Source organism: Phocoena phocoena, chromosome 1, assembly GCF_963924675.1.
Source record: "Phocoena phocoena chromosome 1, mPhoPho1.1, whole genome shotgun sequence".
NCBI classification, from domain to species: Eukaryota; Metazoa; Chordata; class Mammalia; order Artiodactyla; family Phocoenidae; genus Phocoena; species Phocoena phocoena.
The window spans coordinates 150,092,619-150,105,957 of record NC_089219.1 but is presented as its reverse complement, the minus strand read 5'-3'; the positions used below and the strand labels follow the sequence as shown (position 1 = coordinate 150,105,957).

At 33.1% G+C, this 13,339-nt stretch overlaps 1 protein-coding gene across 1 annotated transcript in view; it reads left to right on the top strand.

The window, feature by feature from the left end:
- Positions 1 to 12,481, top strand: part of LOC136118062 (membrane cofactor protein-like) — a 30,332-nt gene extending 17,851 nt beyond the window's left edge. The window contains exons 6-10 of the mRNA XM_065871197.1: positions 5,126 to 5,308; positions 7,473 to 7,520; positions 11,199 to 11,252; positions 11,761 to 11,796; positions 12,306 to 12,481. Of these exons, the coding sequence (XP_065727269.1) occupies positions 5,126 to 5,308; positions 7,473 to 7,520; positions 11,199 to 11,252; positions 11,761 to 11,796; positions 12,306 to 12,481 (497 nt within the window). The remainder of the gene's footprint in view (positions 1 to 5,125; positions 5,309 to 7,472; positions 7,521 to 11,198; positions 11,253 to 11,760; positions 11,797 to 12,305) is intronic.
- The last annotated feature ends 858 nt before the right edge of the window (positions 12,482 to 13,339 follow it).

Here is a 13,339-nt window from a genome sequence, read left to right as displayed (position 1 = left end):
TTCTAGGCAATAAGATTATTTTTAGCACATTCCAGAGAATTGAAATCATTAAGTGCATTATCTGTTCACAATGGAATAAACATAGAAATTAAAACAGGGCTAATCTAGAAAATTCGCAAATACTTGAAAATTATGAAAGGCACTCCTTACTAACCCATGAGTCAAAGATGAAGTAACAAGGGAAGTTAGACAGTGTTTTGAATTGAGTAAAAATGAAAAACACAATACATCAAAATATCAAAATTTGTGTGATAACAACAAAAGCATTGCTTAAAGGGAAATTTATAGCATGGAATACTTGTGTTAGAAAAAAATAAAAGTCTCAAATCAACAATCTAAGCTTCCACCTTAATAAACTAAAAAAAGAAGAGCAAACTCAAAATAAGGAGACATAAGATGATCATAAAGATAGAGAGAAATCAATGAAATTGTGAAGAGAAAATAATAGAGAAAACCAATGAAACAAACCCCTGGTTCTTGGGGAAGATCAATAAAATAGATAAAGCTATAACTAGGCTGACAAGAAAGAAAAAGATATTTAATAAGTCAGACAGAGAAAGACAAATACTGTATGATATCATTTATATGTGGAATCTAAAAAATACAACAAAGTAGTAAATATAACAAAAAAGAAGCAGACTCACAGATATAGAGAGCAAACTAGTGGTCACCAGTGAGGAGGGGCAATATGGGGATGTAGGCGTGGAAGGTACAAACTACTGGGTATAAGATAGGCTACAAGGATGTATTGCACAACATGAGGAATATAGCCAATATTTTGTAATAACTGTAAATAGAATGTAACCTTTAAATGTTGTATTAGGGGCTTCTTTGGTGGCGCAGTGGTTGAGAATCTTCCTGCTAATGCAGGGGACACGGGTTCGAGCCCTGGTCTGGGAGGATCCCGCATGCCGCGGAGCAACTAGGCCCGTGAGCCACAACTACTGAGCCTGCACATCTGGAGACTGTGCCCTGCAACAAGAGAGGCCGCGATAGTGAGAGGCCTCCGCACACCGCAATGAAGAGTGGCCCCCGCTTGCCACAACTAGAGAAAGCCCTTGCACAGAAACGAAGACCCAGCACAGCAAAAATAAATAAATTAATTAATAAACTCCTACCCCCAACATCTCCTTTTAAAAAAAAAAAAGTTGTATTAAAAAATTAATTTTTCGGGGCTTCCCTGGTGGCGCAGTGGTTGAGAGTCCGCCTGCCGACGCAGGGGACACGGGTTCGTGCCCCGGTCCGGGAGGATCCCACATGCAGCGGAGTGGCTGGGACCGTGAGTCATGGCCGCTGGGCCTGCGAGCCATGGCTGCTGGGCCTGCGCATCAGGAGCCTGTGCTCCACAACAGCGAGAGGCCCGCGTACTGCAAAATAAATAAATTAAATTAAATAACTTTTTTTTAAAGAATGAAAAAGAGGACAACACTATTCTTCAAACATTTAAATGGATATTAAAAAATATTACAATGATGATAGTTGTAATATTACATCTTTATGCCTATAAATTTGACAACTGAAATAAAATTGACAATTTCCTTGAAAGACAAAAAAATACCGAAATATATTCACACGAATATATAGGTAACCTAAATAGTCTTATACCTATTAAGGAAATATAATTTGTAGTTAAAAACCTTCCCACAGTGAGAACTGAGGCCCAGATGGCCTCCTTGGGGAATTAATTCTACCACACATTGCAGGAATAAATAATAGCACCTCTACACAAACTGTTCAAGAAATATAAGAGGAGGAAATGCTTCTCAACTCACTTCATGGGGACATTACTTGTTACTAAAACCAGACAAAAACATTGAAAGAAAATTGTAAACAATATCCTTATTGAATATAGAACTTTCCAACAAAATATCAACAAATCAAATCCTGCTATACGTCTACGTCTCTATTCCTGCCCTACAAATAGGTTCATCTGTACCATTTTTCTAGATTCCACATATTCCAAAAACAAATATACGATATTTGTTTTTCTCTTTCTGGCTCACTTCACTCTGTATAACAGACTCTAGGTCCATCCACATCTCTACAAATGACCCAATTTCGTTCCTTTTCATTGTACTGCAGAAACTAACACAACATTGTAAAGCAGTTTTACTCCAATTAAAAAAAGAAGAAGAAGAAAAAATCCTGCTATATATAAAAATAAGAATACATCATAGCCAAGTAAGATTTATTCCATAAATGCAAGATTGGTTCAGATTTTAAAATTAATCAGTGTTATTTACCATGTCAAAAGACTATAATGAAAAAATATATGATCATCTTAATAGATGCACAAAAAAGCAATTGACAGAATTCATCATCTTTTTATGGTAAAACTTAGCAAACTAGGAACAGAATGGAACTAACTATATCAACCTGATAAAAGGCACATACAAAAATCACACAACTAACATTATGCTTAATAGTAAAAACCTACTTTCTTTCCCCCCAAGGTAGGAAGAAAGGAAGTATGTCTACGTTCATCACTCTATTCAACATTGCACTGGAGGTCCCACTCACTGCAATAAGGCAAGAGAAAGAAATAAGCATACATACATTGGAATGAAAGAAATAAAATAGTCTGTATTAATTTATAACATGATTGTCTATGTAGAAAATTCCAAAGACTGATGTTTTAGCAAGGTTGCAAAATATAAGATCAACATACAGAAATCAATCGTATGTCTACATACTAGCAATAAATCATTACTGAAAGTTTTATTTACAACAACTATTTGCAAATCCAAAACACAAAATACTTGCATATAAATCTAACATATATGAAAGATTTAGATGGTATAAACCACTAAACACTAATAAAGGAAATTAAAGACCTTAATAAATAAAGGGATATACATTGGCCATGAAATGGAAGACTCAAAATAATAAAGGTGTAAATTCATTATAATTGATCTATAAATTCAACATAATACCAATAGAAACCCCAGTAAAACTTTTTGTATAAATTGACAAACTGATTCTGAAATTTATATGGAAAGACAAAAGAGCTAGAATAGTTAAACAGTTTTTGAAAATGAATTGGAGGATGTACTCTACCTGATGTCAAGACTTAGTATAAAGCACACTATAAGGCATATAAGCAAGACAGTTTGGTAGTGGTGAAAGGATAGATATATAGAGCAATAAACAAAATAGTGAGTCCAGGATTAGACCCTTGTAAATATGTCCAGTTGATTTTCACAGGTATACAGACAATTCAGTGGGGAACAATTTTTTCAACAAATGCTACCAGCACAATTGAACACCCATATACTAAAAAAAAGAACCTCAGCCCATGTTAGCACCATATGGAAACATTTATTCAAAATGAAGCATAGACATACATATGAAACCTACAACTACAACACTTTTACAAGAAAACACGGAAAATATTTGTGACCTAGCCAAAGATTTCTCTAATACAACCCATAAAGCATGATGCTTTAAAGAAAAAAATAATAAATTGGATACTCCAAACTCAAAATTTCTGGACTGCAGAAGATATTATTAAGAGAACAACAACAAAAAGCAATAGATGGGGAGAAAATATTTTCAAAGTACGTATCTAATAATTTACTTGTATCTATGATATAGGAAGAACCCTCAAAACACAATAATAAGAAAACAATTTTTTTAAATGAGCAAAAATTAGTAATAGACATATTTCACCAAATGTGATATGTAGATGGCAAAAAGTACATGAAAAGTTGCTCAGTATCATTAGTAATTACAGGAATGTAATTTAAAATCACAATGAAATACCACTAACCAACTATTAGAATGGCTGAAATTAAAATTTAAAAATGTGGCAATGCAAGCAGTCAAATGTACATGTAATTGAAGTTTCAGAGAGGAGAGAGAGGAACACAGAAAATTATTTGAATAAACACAGGCCAAAATATTTCAAATTTGATCCAAAACAATAACCCTACAGGTACAAGAAATTCAGTGACCCTAGCAGGATAAGTAAAAACTTTAATTTTACCAAGAAACCTCCACCAAACTAAATACATCATGTTAAAACTACTGAAAACAAAAAATAAAAGAAAAGGGAGCCAGGGAAAAAAGGTATTATATTGAGGACACACCCACCCACCCCCATCCCCCCATTACCCACATTAAGAATGACAGCTGAGGTCTCTTAAGGAACTGTGGAGATGAGAAGACAATAATCTCTGCTAATGTGCTGAAAGAAAAATAAAACACTTAACCTAGAATTCACTGTCAAGGAGAAATCTTCCAAAACTGAAGGTGAAATAAATAAAAAACTGTTTCAGATAAACAAAAGTTTGGGGAATTTGTCATCAGCCAACCTGAACACAAGAATTGATAAAGAAGTTCTCCTGGCTGAACAGAAATGATGTGATACTTGATGGAAATTCAGATCCACAGGAAAGGAGGAAGAACACTATTCTGGTTTAAAAGGCTGTATATTATCTGGTCCTCATCTATTGCTCTCAGATTTAATCTCATAAGATATCCTCTTGAACTCTCTGCTCAGCCCAGTGTTTTTCAGTTTTTTTTTTTTTCCGAATTCTGCAAAACACATTCATAGATATTGAAGTCAATCTAGAGGGTCACGACCTGTATTTTACTTTGGAGAAGTAGAGTAGAATGGGAAACACCAGAGTACACTGGTGTGAGGGCTGAGCATTTTGCCTGGCTAGCTTCTTTTCAACTTTTAAAATCGAACTCAAATATTACCTTCTCAAAAAAGTCTTTGCTACCTTTCTAAAAGAGCAGGGTACTGTAATTAGTGTCAGCATGACCTTAGAAAAAATCCTAGAGCTAAAGAGTATCAAAAGTATCAAAAGTTTTGAACTTGCCCTGAATTTGTACCTGGTAGTCACACTTTCTCAAGACTTGTCATTAATGGAAAAAAATGTAGGAAAGCCAATAAAGTATAATGACAGTCTCTTCTAGGTGGAAAAACGTTATTAAGTTTCTCTAAATCCATTTGCCTGAAATTCAGATGCACAAATAAAGTCTTTTTGTTTTCAATTAACATCTTGCCTTTCATTCCTCGGCTTTTTCTTCCCACTGGAAATTAGTACTTTGCGCTAGTTTTTCTGGTCCTGTGTGAAAGCAGCTTTTTATTAATTCTGGAATTTCTCCAATTTTTCAGTGGTCAAATGTGAACGTCCAGTACTCAAACATGGAATAATTGTATCAGGAAGTAGAGAAAAATTTTCCTACCAAGCAGTGGTGATATTTGAATGCCTCCAGGGTTTTTACCTTAATGGCAGCAACCTAGTGTTCTGTGGTGGTAATAATACTTGGGAGCCTGAGATGCCAAAGTGTATTAAAGGTACAAATGTTGTCTCTTTCCTTTTTTTAAATTTTGTATTTTAGTTTTTATTTCTTTGACATTGACAAGAATAATTGAAAAAATAAATCTTTGTATTTAACTCTGTCTTGTATCCATTTCCATGAGAGATGTATGACAGAACTTAAATAGAATTCTGCTGTTGTGATTTTGTATGTTTTTATAGAGTCTTAGCACATTCTGTTAGCAAAGAACACAGGTATATTAATGTCTCTTGTTTGGTTTTTTTATGTATAAAAATAGATGGGAATGATTTTTCAGAGTAAATCGAAGCATGGGAATTTTTACCTATATAAGTCAAGAATGAGAGGCATAATTCATATAAATGATATGAAAGTAGTAATCCCATGTGGTTTGTTCTTCAGTGCTGATTCCTCTCAATACAAAACTCCCAATTTTGAGCCATTCAGATTAAGTAACTTCCTGCTTATATTTTACAAAAAAATCCTTTAAATTCATGTGATTTACACTCATTCATCATTTTTAGTAATGAAAAGAGGAAGAATATATTTACAGCCATTTTAGTTGTTATGCTTAGTGATTCTAAAAGTATTTGCCATAGTCCACAGATATCAACAGATGTGTGAACTTGGACAAGTTACGTAAACTTTAAATATATTTACTTACATGTAAAATGATTTAATGCCTTCCTCACTGGGTGATAACAAAGTCAAAATGGGATCCATTTAAAGCACTTAGCACAGTGTCTGGCATCTAGAAAGCTCTTAGATAGCTTGTATGACTTACAGCATCACCTTTACAGGGTATCTTCCAGGTCCAGGACTATGTTTCATTTTCCAGACTGCAACCAGTTTTGTTCTTTTTATACTGGGAAATTTCTGTTGTCACCAGAATAAGACCAGTATTTCTACCACTCCTCACCTCATACAAATATCATTTGTATCTTTACTGGGCATTTTTATTAGGCAACAGAAAGTAAATTTCATAACAACAGAAAGGCAGGAGAAGTCCTTACTTATTGAAATGAAATGGAGGATTTCTGGCAGGGACTACTAATTGGCTGCTCTGCTTAAGACTTGAGAGACTATTTTGATATGGTAGAAGGAATTATATTCCTGATTTCAGGGCTGCTTTCTCTGGCTTCTTCCTTTTAGTTGCAGCAGAAGCAAGAGACAAGAGGAAGAGAGGGAAGAGCATTAACCTGGGCAGACTGCATTCAGGGTCCTAGTGTGGCTCTGCTCACTCAAGTAACATCATGTCTATGGGTTCTAGTTTCCTGTTGTCTAATGACTCAAACTAATGTCAATTACTGGCATCTAATTTGTTTGTTTCCTATTGCCCTGATATTTTGAAGGATTGAGGGGGATTATTCATGTTAAGATGGTAATTAGAACACCTTATATAATTCCTGTAAACCTGGTACCCAGTAACCTCCTTCAGTACCTTGGTGAGTGCTGTGAAGTTTTGTGGGAAAAGAGATGTTTTTTCGGTGGATGATATATAAAGATTGCATACGAAATTTATATTCATTGACCTATCCATGTCCTAGTGGGCCTATACACTGTGGTATACTATATTTGTTGATATGCTCTTTTGAAAGTTGACCATAAACATTTCATAAGGACTTATAAAACACTGATACAGTTTAGTGTTTGAAGAAGTGAATTGTTTGTGAGAAAAAGCCTATGAAGAGAAGAAGCTACAGCGATCTTTTTTTTAAAATAAAAAGTCAACTCTCCTTATGGGATTGTCAATCATTTTTTATCATCAGTTAGAGAAAGACTATGCCAAAAGGATCAGTAGCAATGTATAATGGTGTTAAGTCAGATCTAAATGTGCTAATATGAAAAAATGTCCAAGAAATCCTTAGTGAAAAAGAAAAAAATTATGGAATATACTACTTGGATCTTTTAAAAGAATACATAAATTTTATGATTTATAATTAGTTAACTACTAGGATTTTCATTATAAAATACAAAGTTGTAGTGAACATTTTATATACACATCCTTATGCACTTGTACAAATATATATTTAGGTTAAACCCAGGAGCAGAATTGCAAAGTTCTGAGTGTATGTGTATTATTTATTTTGAGAAATAGTCTTAAAAAAAAATTAAAGACCAAAATTAAATTCATAATTTTGTATTGACAAGGATGGTGAATTGAGTCAACTTTATTTTTCCAGGTTACAAGCCCACTCATCCAACCAAGACTCCACTTGCAAAATATCCAGGTTCAGTAACTCTTTATCCTACTTATAGTTAAGAAATTTATAAAGTGATGGGTGTAAAATCATGTCTTATTTTAATTTGCATTTCTTTAATTATCAGTGAGGCTTAACTTTTTCTGTCTACATTTATTTATTCATGTTCTTTGTTCATTTTTCTATTAGGTTTCTAAAACTTTTTTTTGTTGTTGATTTGAACTTACTATAAATTAAAGCCCTTTTAATGTGAACTTTTTTCCTAGGGTTGTTTTTTTATTTTATTTTATTTTTTTGCTTTATTTTCACTAGTCAGTTTTCTTTTAGGATTTTATACTGTACTATTAGATATGGGTTGCTTTTTATAACTTTTTGTTACCTGAGTATATTTTTATACATGAATATATTTTGGTAAATTTTCAAACATTACAGAAGTATACAGAGTAAAAGATTAGTTCTCCCTTCCTAGCCTATTACCTTAGTTAATCACTGTTAGGGTGTCTTTGTATCTATTTCTGTACATCAAAATCCTTATATATGTAGCTATACATTTAATTTGGTGTTTATTTTCTTAAACAAAAATGGCATCATACTGTTCATATTTTTTTGAAACTAGCATTTTTCCACTTAATGTCTTATATTGGGATTGTATTTTGATTTATTCTCATCCTTTTATATGATGACTTTAATATATGCCATCATATTTTATTTAACTATTCTCCTATTGGTGGTCATTTATATGTGCAAAACTTTTACATTAATAGATAGCTGGATATATCGATCTTTTCCCTAATGGCTATGAGTGTTGTGTCTTTCTTATAAAAGTTTTAGGACTTCCTCAAGCTGAAATTATATAAACATTTCAACCATGCATCCTAATTGCATTCTTTGGATTTAAATCTTTGGTACATCTGAAATTCGTTATGGTATGTGGAATGAGATTGGGTACCTCTTCACTCCACCCACCCCCATCCAATGGCAAAGTAGCACCATTTGTTGAATAACTTGTCTTCTCTCCAAGTGTTTTGAGGTGCCGCTTTTTATCATACATTAAATCCATAGGTGTTTTAGTCTTCTGTCTGTTCCCTTGAACTCTGTCCATATCTGTGCCAACACCCAGTTGTTGTTGTTTTTCATTCTAGTACTATAATATGTTTTAATGTCTGGCAGAACGCTTACTGTAATTTTTCCAGATCAACATTTATTTAATTTTTCTTACCATTTCATCCAATTCAGTAGCATTATATACATTCACATTGTTGTGCAACCATCACTACTATCTATCTCTAGAACTTTTTCATCATCTCAAACTAAAACTTTATACCTATTAAGCGGTAATGCTCCTTTCTCCCTATTCAATAACCTTTCTACTTTCTGTCTCTGAATTTAACTTACCTAGATAACTCATTTAAGTGGTACTTTACATGTGTCCCTTTGTGTCTGGGTTAGTCCACTTAGCATAATGTCTTCAAAGTTCATCCACCTTGTATCAGAACTTTGTTGCTTTTTATGGCTGAAAATATTCCAGTGTTTGTATATACCACATTTTATTTATTCATTCATCTGTCGATAGATACTGGGTTGTTTTCACCTTTTGACATTCTAAACAATGCTTTTCAGAATATTGGCATTCAAGTATCTGTTTGAGTCCCTCTTTTGAAAATTTTTGGGGGTATATACCTTGGAGTGGAATTGTTGTGTTATATATTAATTCTTGTTTAATATTTGGAGGAACATCCATACTGTCTTCCATTTTTAAAAAGTTTTTAAGTGGCTGCACCATTTTCATTCCCACAAGTGATGTACAAAGTTTCTAATTTCTCAAAATCTTTGCCAACACATGTTAATTTCTGTTTTTTATATAATAACCATCATAATCTATGTTAGTTAATAGGTGTGAAGTAGTATCTCATTGTGGCTTTTATTCCCTTAACGATTAGTGATATAGTGAGCAGCTTTTCATGTGCTTCTTGACCATTTGCATATCTTCTTTGGAGAAATGTCTATTCAAGTCCCTTGCCCATTTGTAAAATGGCTTTTTGTTGTTGTTACTGAGTTTTAGGAATTCGTAATATATTTCAGATATCAATCCCTTATCAGATGTATGATTTACAGATGTTTCTGCCCATTCTGTGAGTTGGTTTTCACTCTGTTGATAGTGTCCTTTGATGCACAAAAGTTTTTAATTTTGATGTAGTCCAATATATCTATTTTTTCTTTTGTTGCCTATGCTTTTGGTGTCACATCTAAAAAGTCATTGCCAGTTCAACATCATGAAATTTGTCCTCTATGTTTTCTTCTAAGAGTTTTATAGTTTTAAGTCTTTTGTTTTTGATTCATTTTGAATTAATTTTTGTATATGGTGTAAGATAAGTGTCAAATTTCATTCTTTGCATATGGGTATCCAGTTTTCCAAAAATCATTTGTTGAAAAGACTGCCCTTTCCCCATTGAATGCTCTTAACACCCTTGTGAACAATCATTTGACCATATAAGCAAGGGTTTATTTCTGGGCCCTATATTCTATACCATTGGTCTGTATGTCTGTCTCTATGCCAGTACCATTCTGTTTTATTATTGTAGCTTTTTAGTAAGTTTTGAAATCAGGAAGTATGAGCCCTTTCAACATTGCTCTTCTTTTTCAAGATTTTCTTGGCTGTTGCTAGTCCCTTGAGATTCCATATAAATTATAGGTTGTATTTTTCTTTTTCTGCAAAATGCATTTTCAAGATGGTGATAGAGTGCATTTAATCTGTAAATTGTTTTGTGTAGTATTAACATCTTAACAATATTAAGTCTTCCTGTCCATGACCACAGGATGTCTTTCTGTTTATTTATGTCTTCTTCACTTTCTTTCAGCAATTTTTCTAGTTTTCAATGTACAAGTCTTTCATCTCCTTGGTTAAGTTTATTTGAGTATTTTATTCTTTTTAATGCTATTGTAAATGGAATTGTTTGCTTAATTTCATTTTTGGATTGTTCATTGTTAGTGTATAGAAACACAACTGATTTTTGTGTGTTCATTTTGTATCCTTCAACTTTGCTGAATTTATGTATTAGTTCTACCTAATGTGTATGTGTTTGTGTGTACATGTGTGATCTTTATAGAGCTTTCTATATAAAAAATCATGTCATCTATAAAGAGAGATCATCTTATTTCTTCTTTCCCATCTGGATATTTTTAACTTCTTTTTTAGTAATGATTCTGACCCAAACTTCCAATGTTACATTGAATTGAAGTGGCAAATGCAGGAATTCTGTGTTGCTCCTGATCTTAAGGGAAAAAAGTTTTAGTATTTCAACATTGAGTATGATGTTAGCCATGAGTATTTTATAAATGGCCTGTATAATACTGAAGAGTCTTTCTACTCCAGAGCAACTTCTAAATCATTTTTAAGCCCTCCTCTATCTTTTAAGTAGAGTCATATTGAATTCAAGCCTAATTTTTTGGAATACACTAATGATAAGTTTGCTTGCTATACCACAGAATTAGTTGCAAGGAATATCAGTGGACAGGAAGAAGAATGTTCATGGCATTGGATATAAATTTATAATATTTTATGATGCAACTTTTAAGAAACATTAATATAATTTATAAGGAAAATTATAATTATGAATTATAAAAAGGCACAAGACCAAAACCAATGAATTTATAGATCTTTAAGATTTATTTAGTCTTTCATTTTACCTATTTCCATTTTTTTCCTAGGATATCCCAATCCCAGTGGTGAAATACTATCACTTGATGCCTTTGAGGAATTAGGTATTATTTTGTTATTAATAACCCTGTACTATGAGGCCTTAGAGTTCTACATGGAAATATCATGTTCCAATCATTTGTAGGTAGGGAAGAAACAATGTGTCACAAATAATTAGTAGTAGTTGACATTTATAGTTATTTTATTAGTGCAGGTACCATAACAAATGTAAGTGGTAGTATATATAGACACATGTAGATAATTTTCTCTAATCTAGTAAATTCTAACAGTACTAGTAACCTATACAAAATAACCTGGTGTGGTAGCTAAAGCACAAAACAATGAAAAATGAGACTCCTGTTAAGAGTTTCACAAGGTGGATCCTGTACCTGGAATCTGTTTAAAAGGGTTCTGTGATTAAAATGACTTGGATGCAGTAGCAGACATGCTAAAACTAGATTGATAAACATTTTTGCTGTAGTTTTTAGATGATCTGATCAAAATTAAAATACAGCTGCTATCTAGGACCCATAGATGCTTAATATCTTCAAAACTGTTTTCATTGTTTCTCAGATACAGGAATCATTGCTCTGATTATTCTTACTGCAAGTAAGTATCTCAAACTTCGATACCACTTAAATGAAAATGTAATATGAAGATGAGATGCACATTATTTTTTCAATGACTTTTCAGTTGCTGTAGTTTTTATAGGTTGAAATTGAGTAGAACAGTCTAAAAAAACCTGACCTTTTCTGTGATAAACTACCTTGTGTTGGTGATTGTATACTCTTTTATATTCTACATGTCCACTTAGTAACAAACCCTAAATGATGCACGTTTTTTTCAAAATTATTAGTCATATGAGTCTATTTCCCAAATATGCTTTGGGTAATTTTCTAAATTAAGCAAAGACTCTGACTTTTTGTGGACTGTTTATGTGATTCCAGGGGATTGGATTTAGATACTGAAGGGTTGAGATGGAATATAAATGTATATGTATAGAAAATAACATTTTCTAACCACAGAAATGTAACCAATGTTTATTTCTTCTGCTTGGTTTGGAATCTTGGTGATTAATTTTCAGAGTCACATGTCATTTGTTTCCTGTTTTCTTGTAGTTGTTGCTGTTTTAGTAGTTTGTACCTGCTTATACAGATGTCTTCACAGTGAAAGGAAAGAGGAGAAGGCTATGAAAAAGAAGGAAGAAAAGGATATGAAAAAGAAGGAGAAGAAAGAGAAGGAAAAGGAGAAAAAGGAAAACAAGAAGAAGGAGAAGGAGAAGAGAAGAAGATGAAAGGGTAAATCAAAGCATGTTTCCTCTAACTTATTCTAAACTTTGTACTTTTGGCATACTTTTGTGCAGTTTTTTTTGTCCTCTATATTGCATGCTGTGTTTTCCTAAAATGTGCCTGCATGAGTGTGCTGTCTCAATTGCATTTCATTACTAAAAATGTTTTTAGCTGCTTTTAATATCACTGCAACCAGAGAAATTTGTGCAGAATTTCATCAGCTATTATGACTGTAGGAAAAGTTTCTGTGGGATTTGAGGTCTAAGTTCTTCAGCAAATCATGGACTGTTAGAGGATTTTCCCTACCCTAGGTGTACCCTACTTCCTAGATTGGACTGGTGGCCAAGATGAAATTTTAAATGGTTCACTGGAGACTTTGACATTTATATTCACTGCAATTTTTATGATGAAAATCTCCATTTATCTGTCCAACTTAGGTCACTGTAAGAAGCTATGTAGTTAAAATTTGATTTCATTTAGAGTTGTTATTTATATAACTGGGGAATTAAAAGCAGCATTATTTGATTTCCCATTTATGATCTCTTAATTTACTAAGTGGCAGTAAAACTGATGGGATTAAACTTCAAGTTACTGAAAGGGGTAGGATTTATAAGGCATCTCATTAGTTTTGTCTTTCTCTTTATCTGTAAAAATAAAAAAATCAGTGGGGTGCTTAGAATAAAAAGAAAGTGTACAGAGGATATTCAAGATGGCGAAGGATTAAGACATGGAGATCACCTTCCTCCCCACACATACATCAAAAATACATCTACATGTGAAACAACTCCTACAGAACACCTACTGAACGCTGGCAGAAGACCTCAGACTCCCCAAAAGGCAAGAAACTCCCCACATACCCGGGT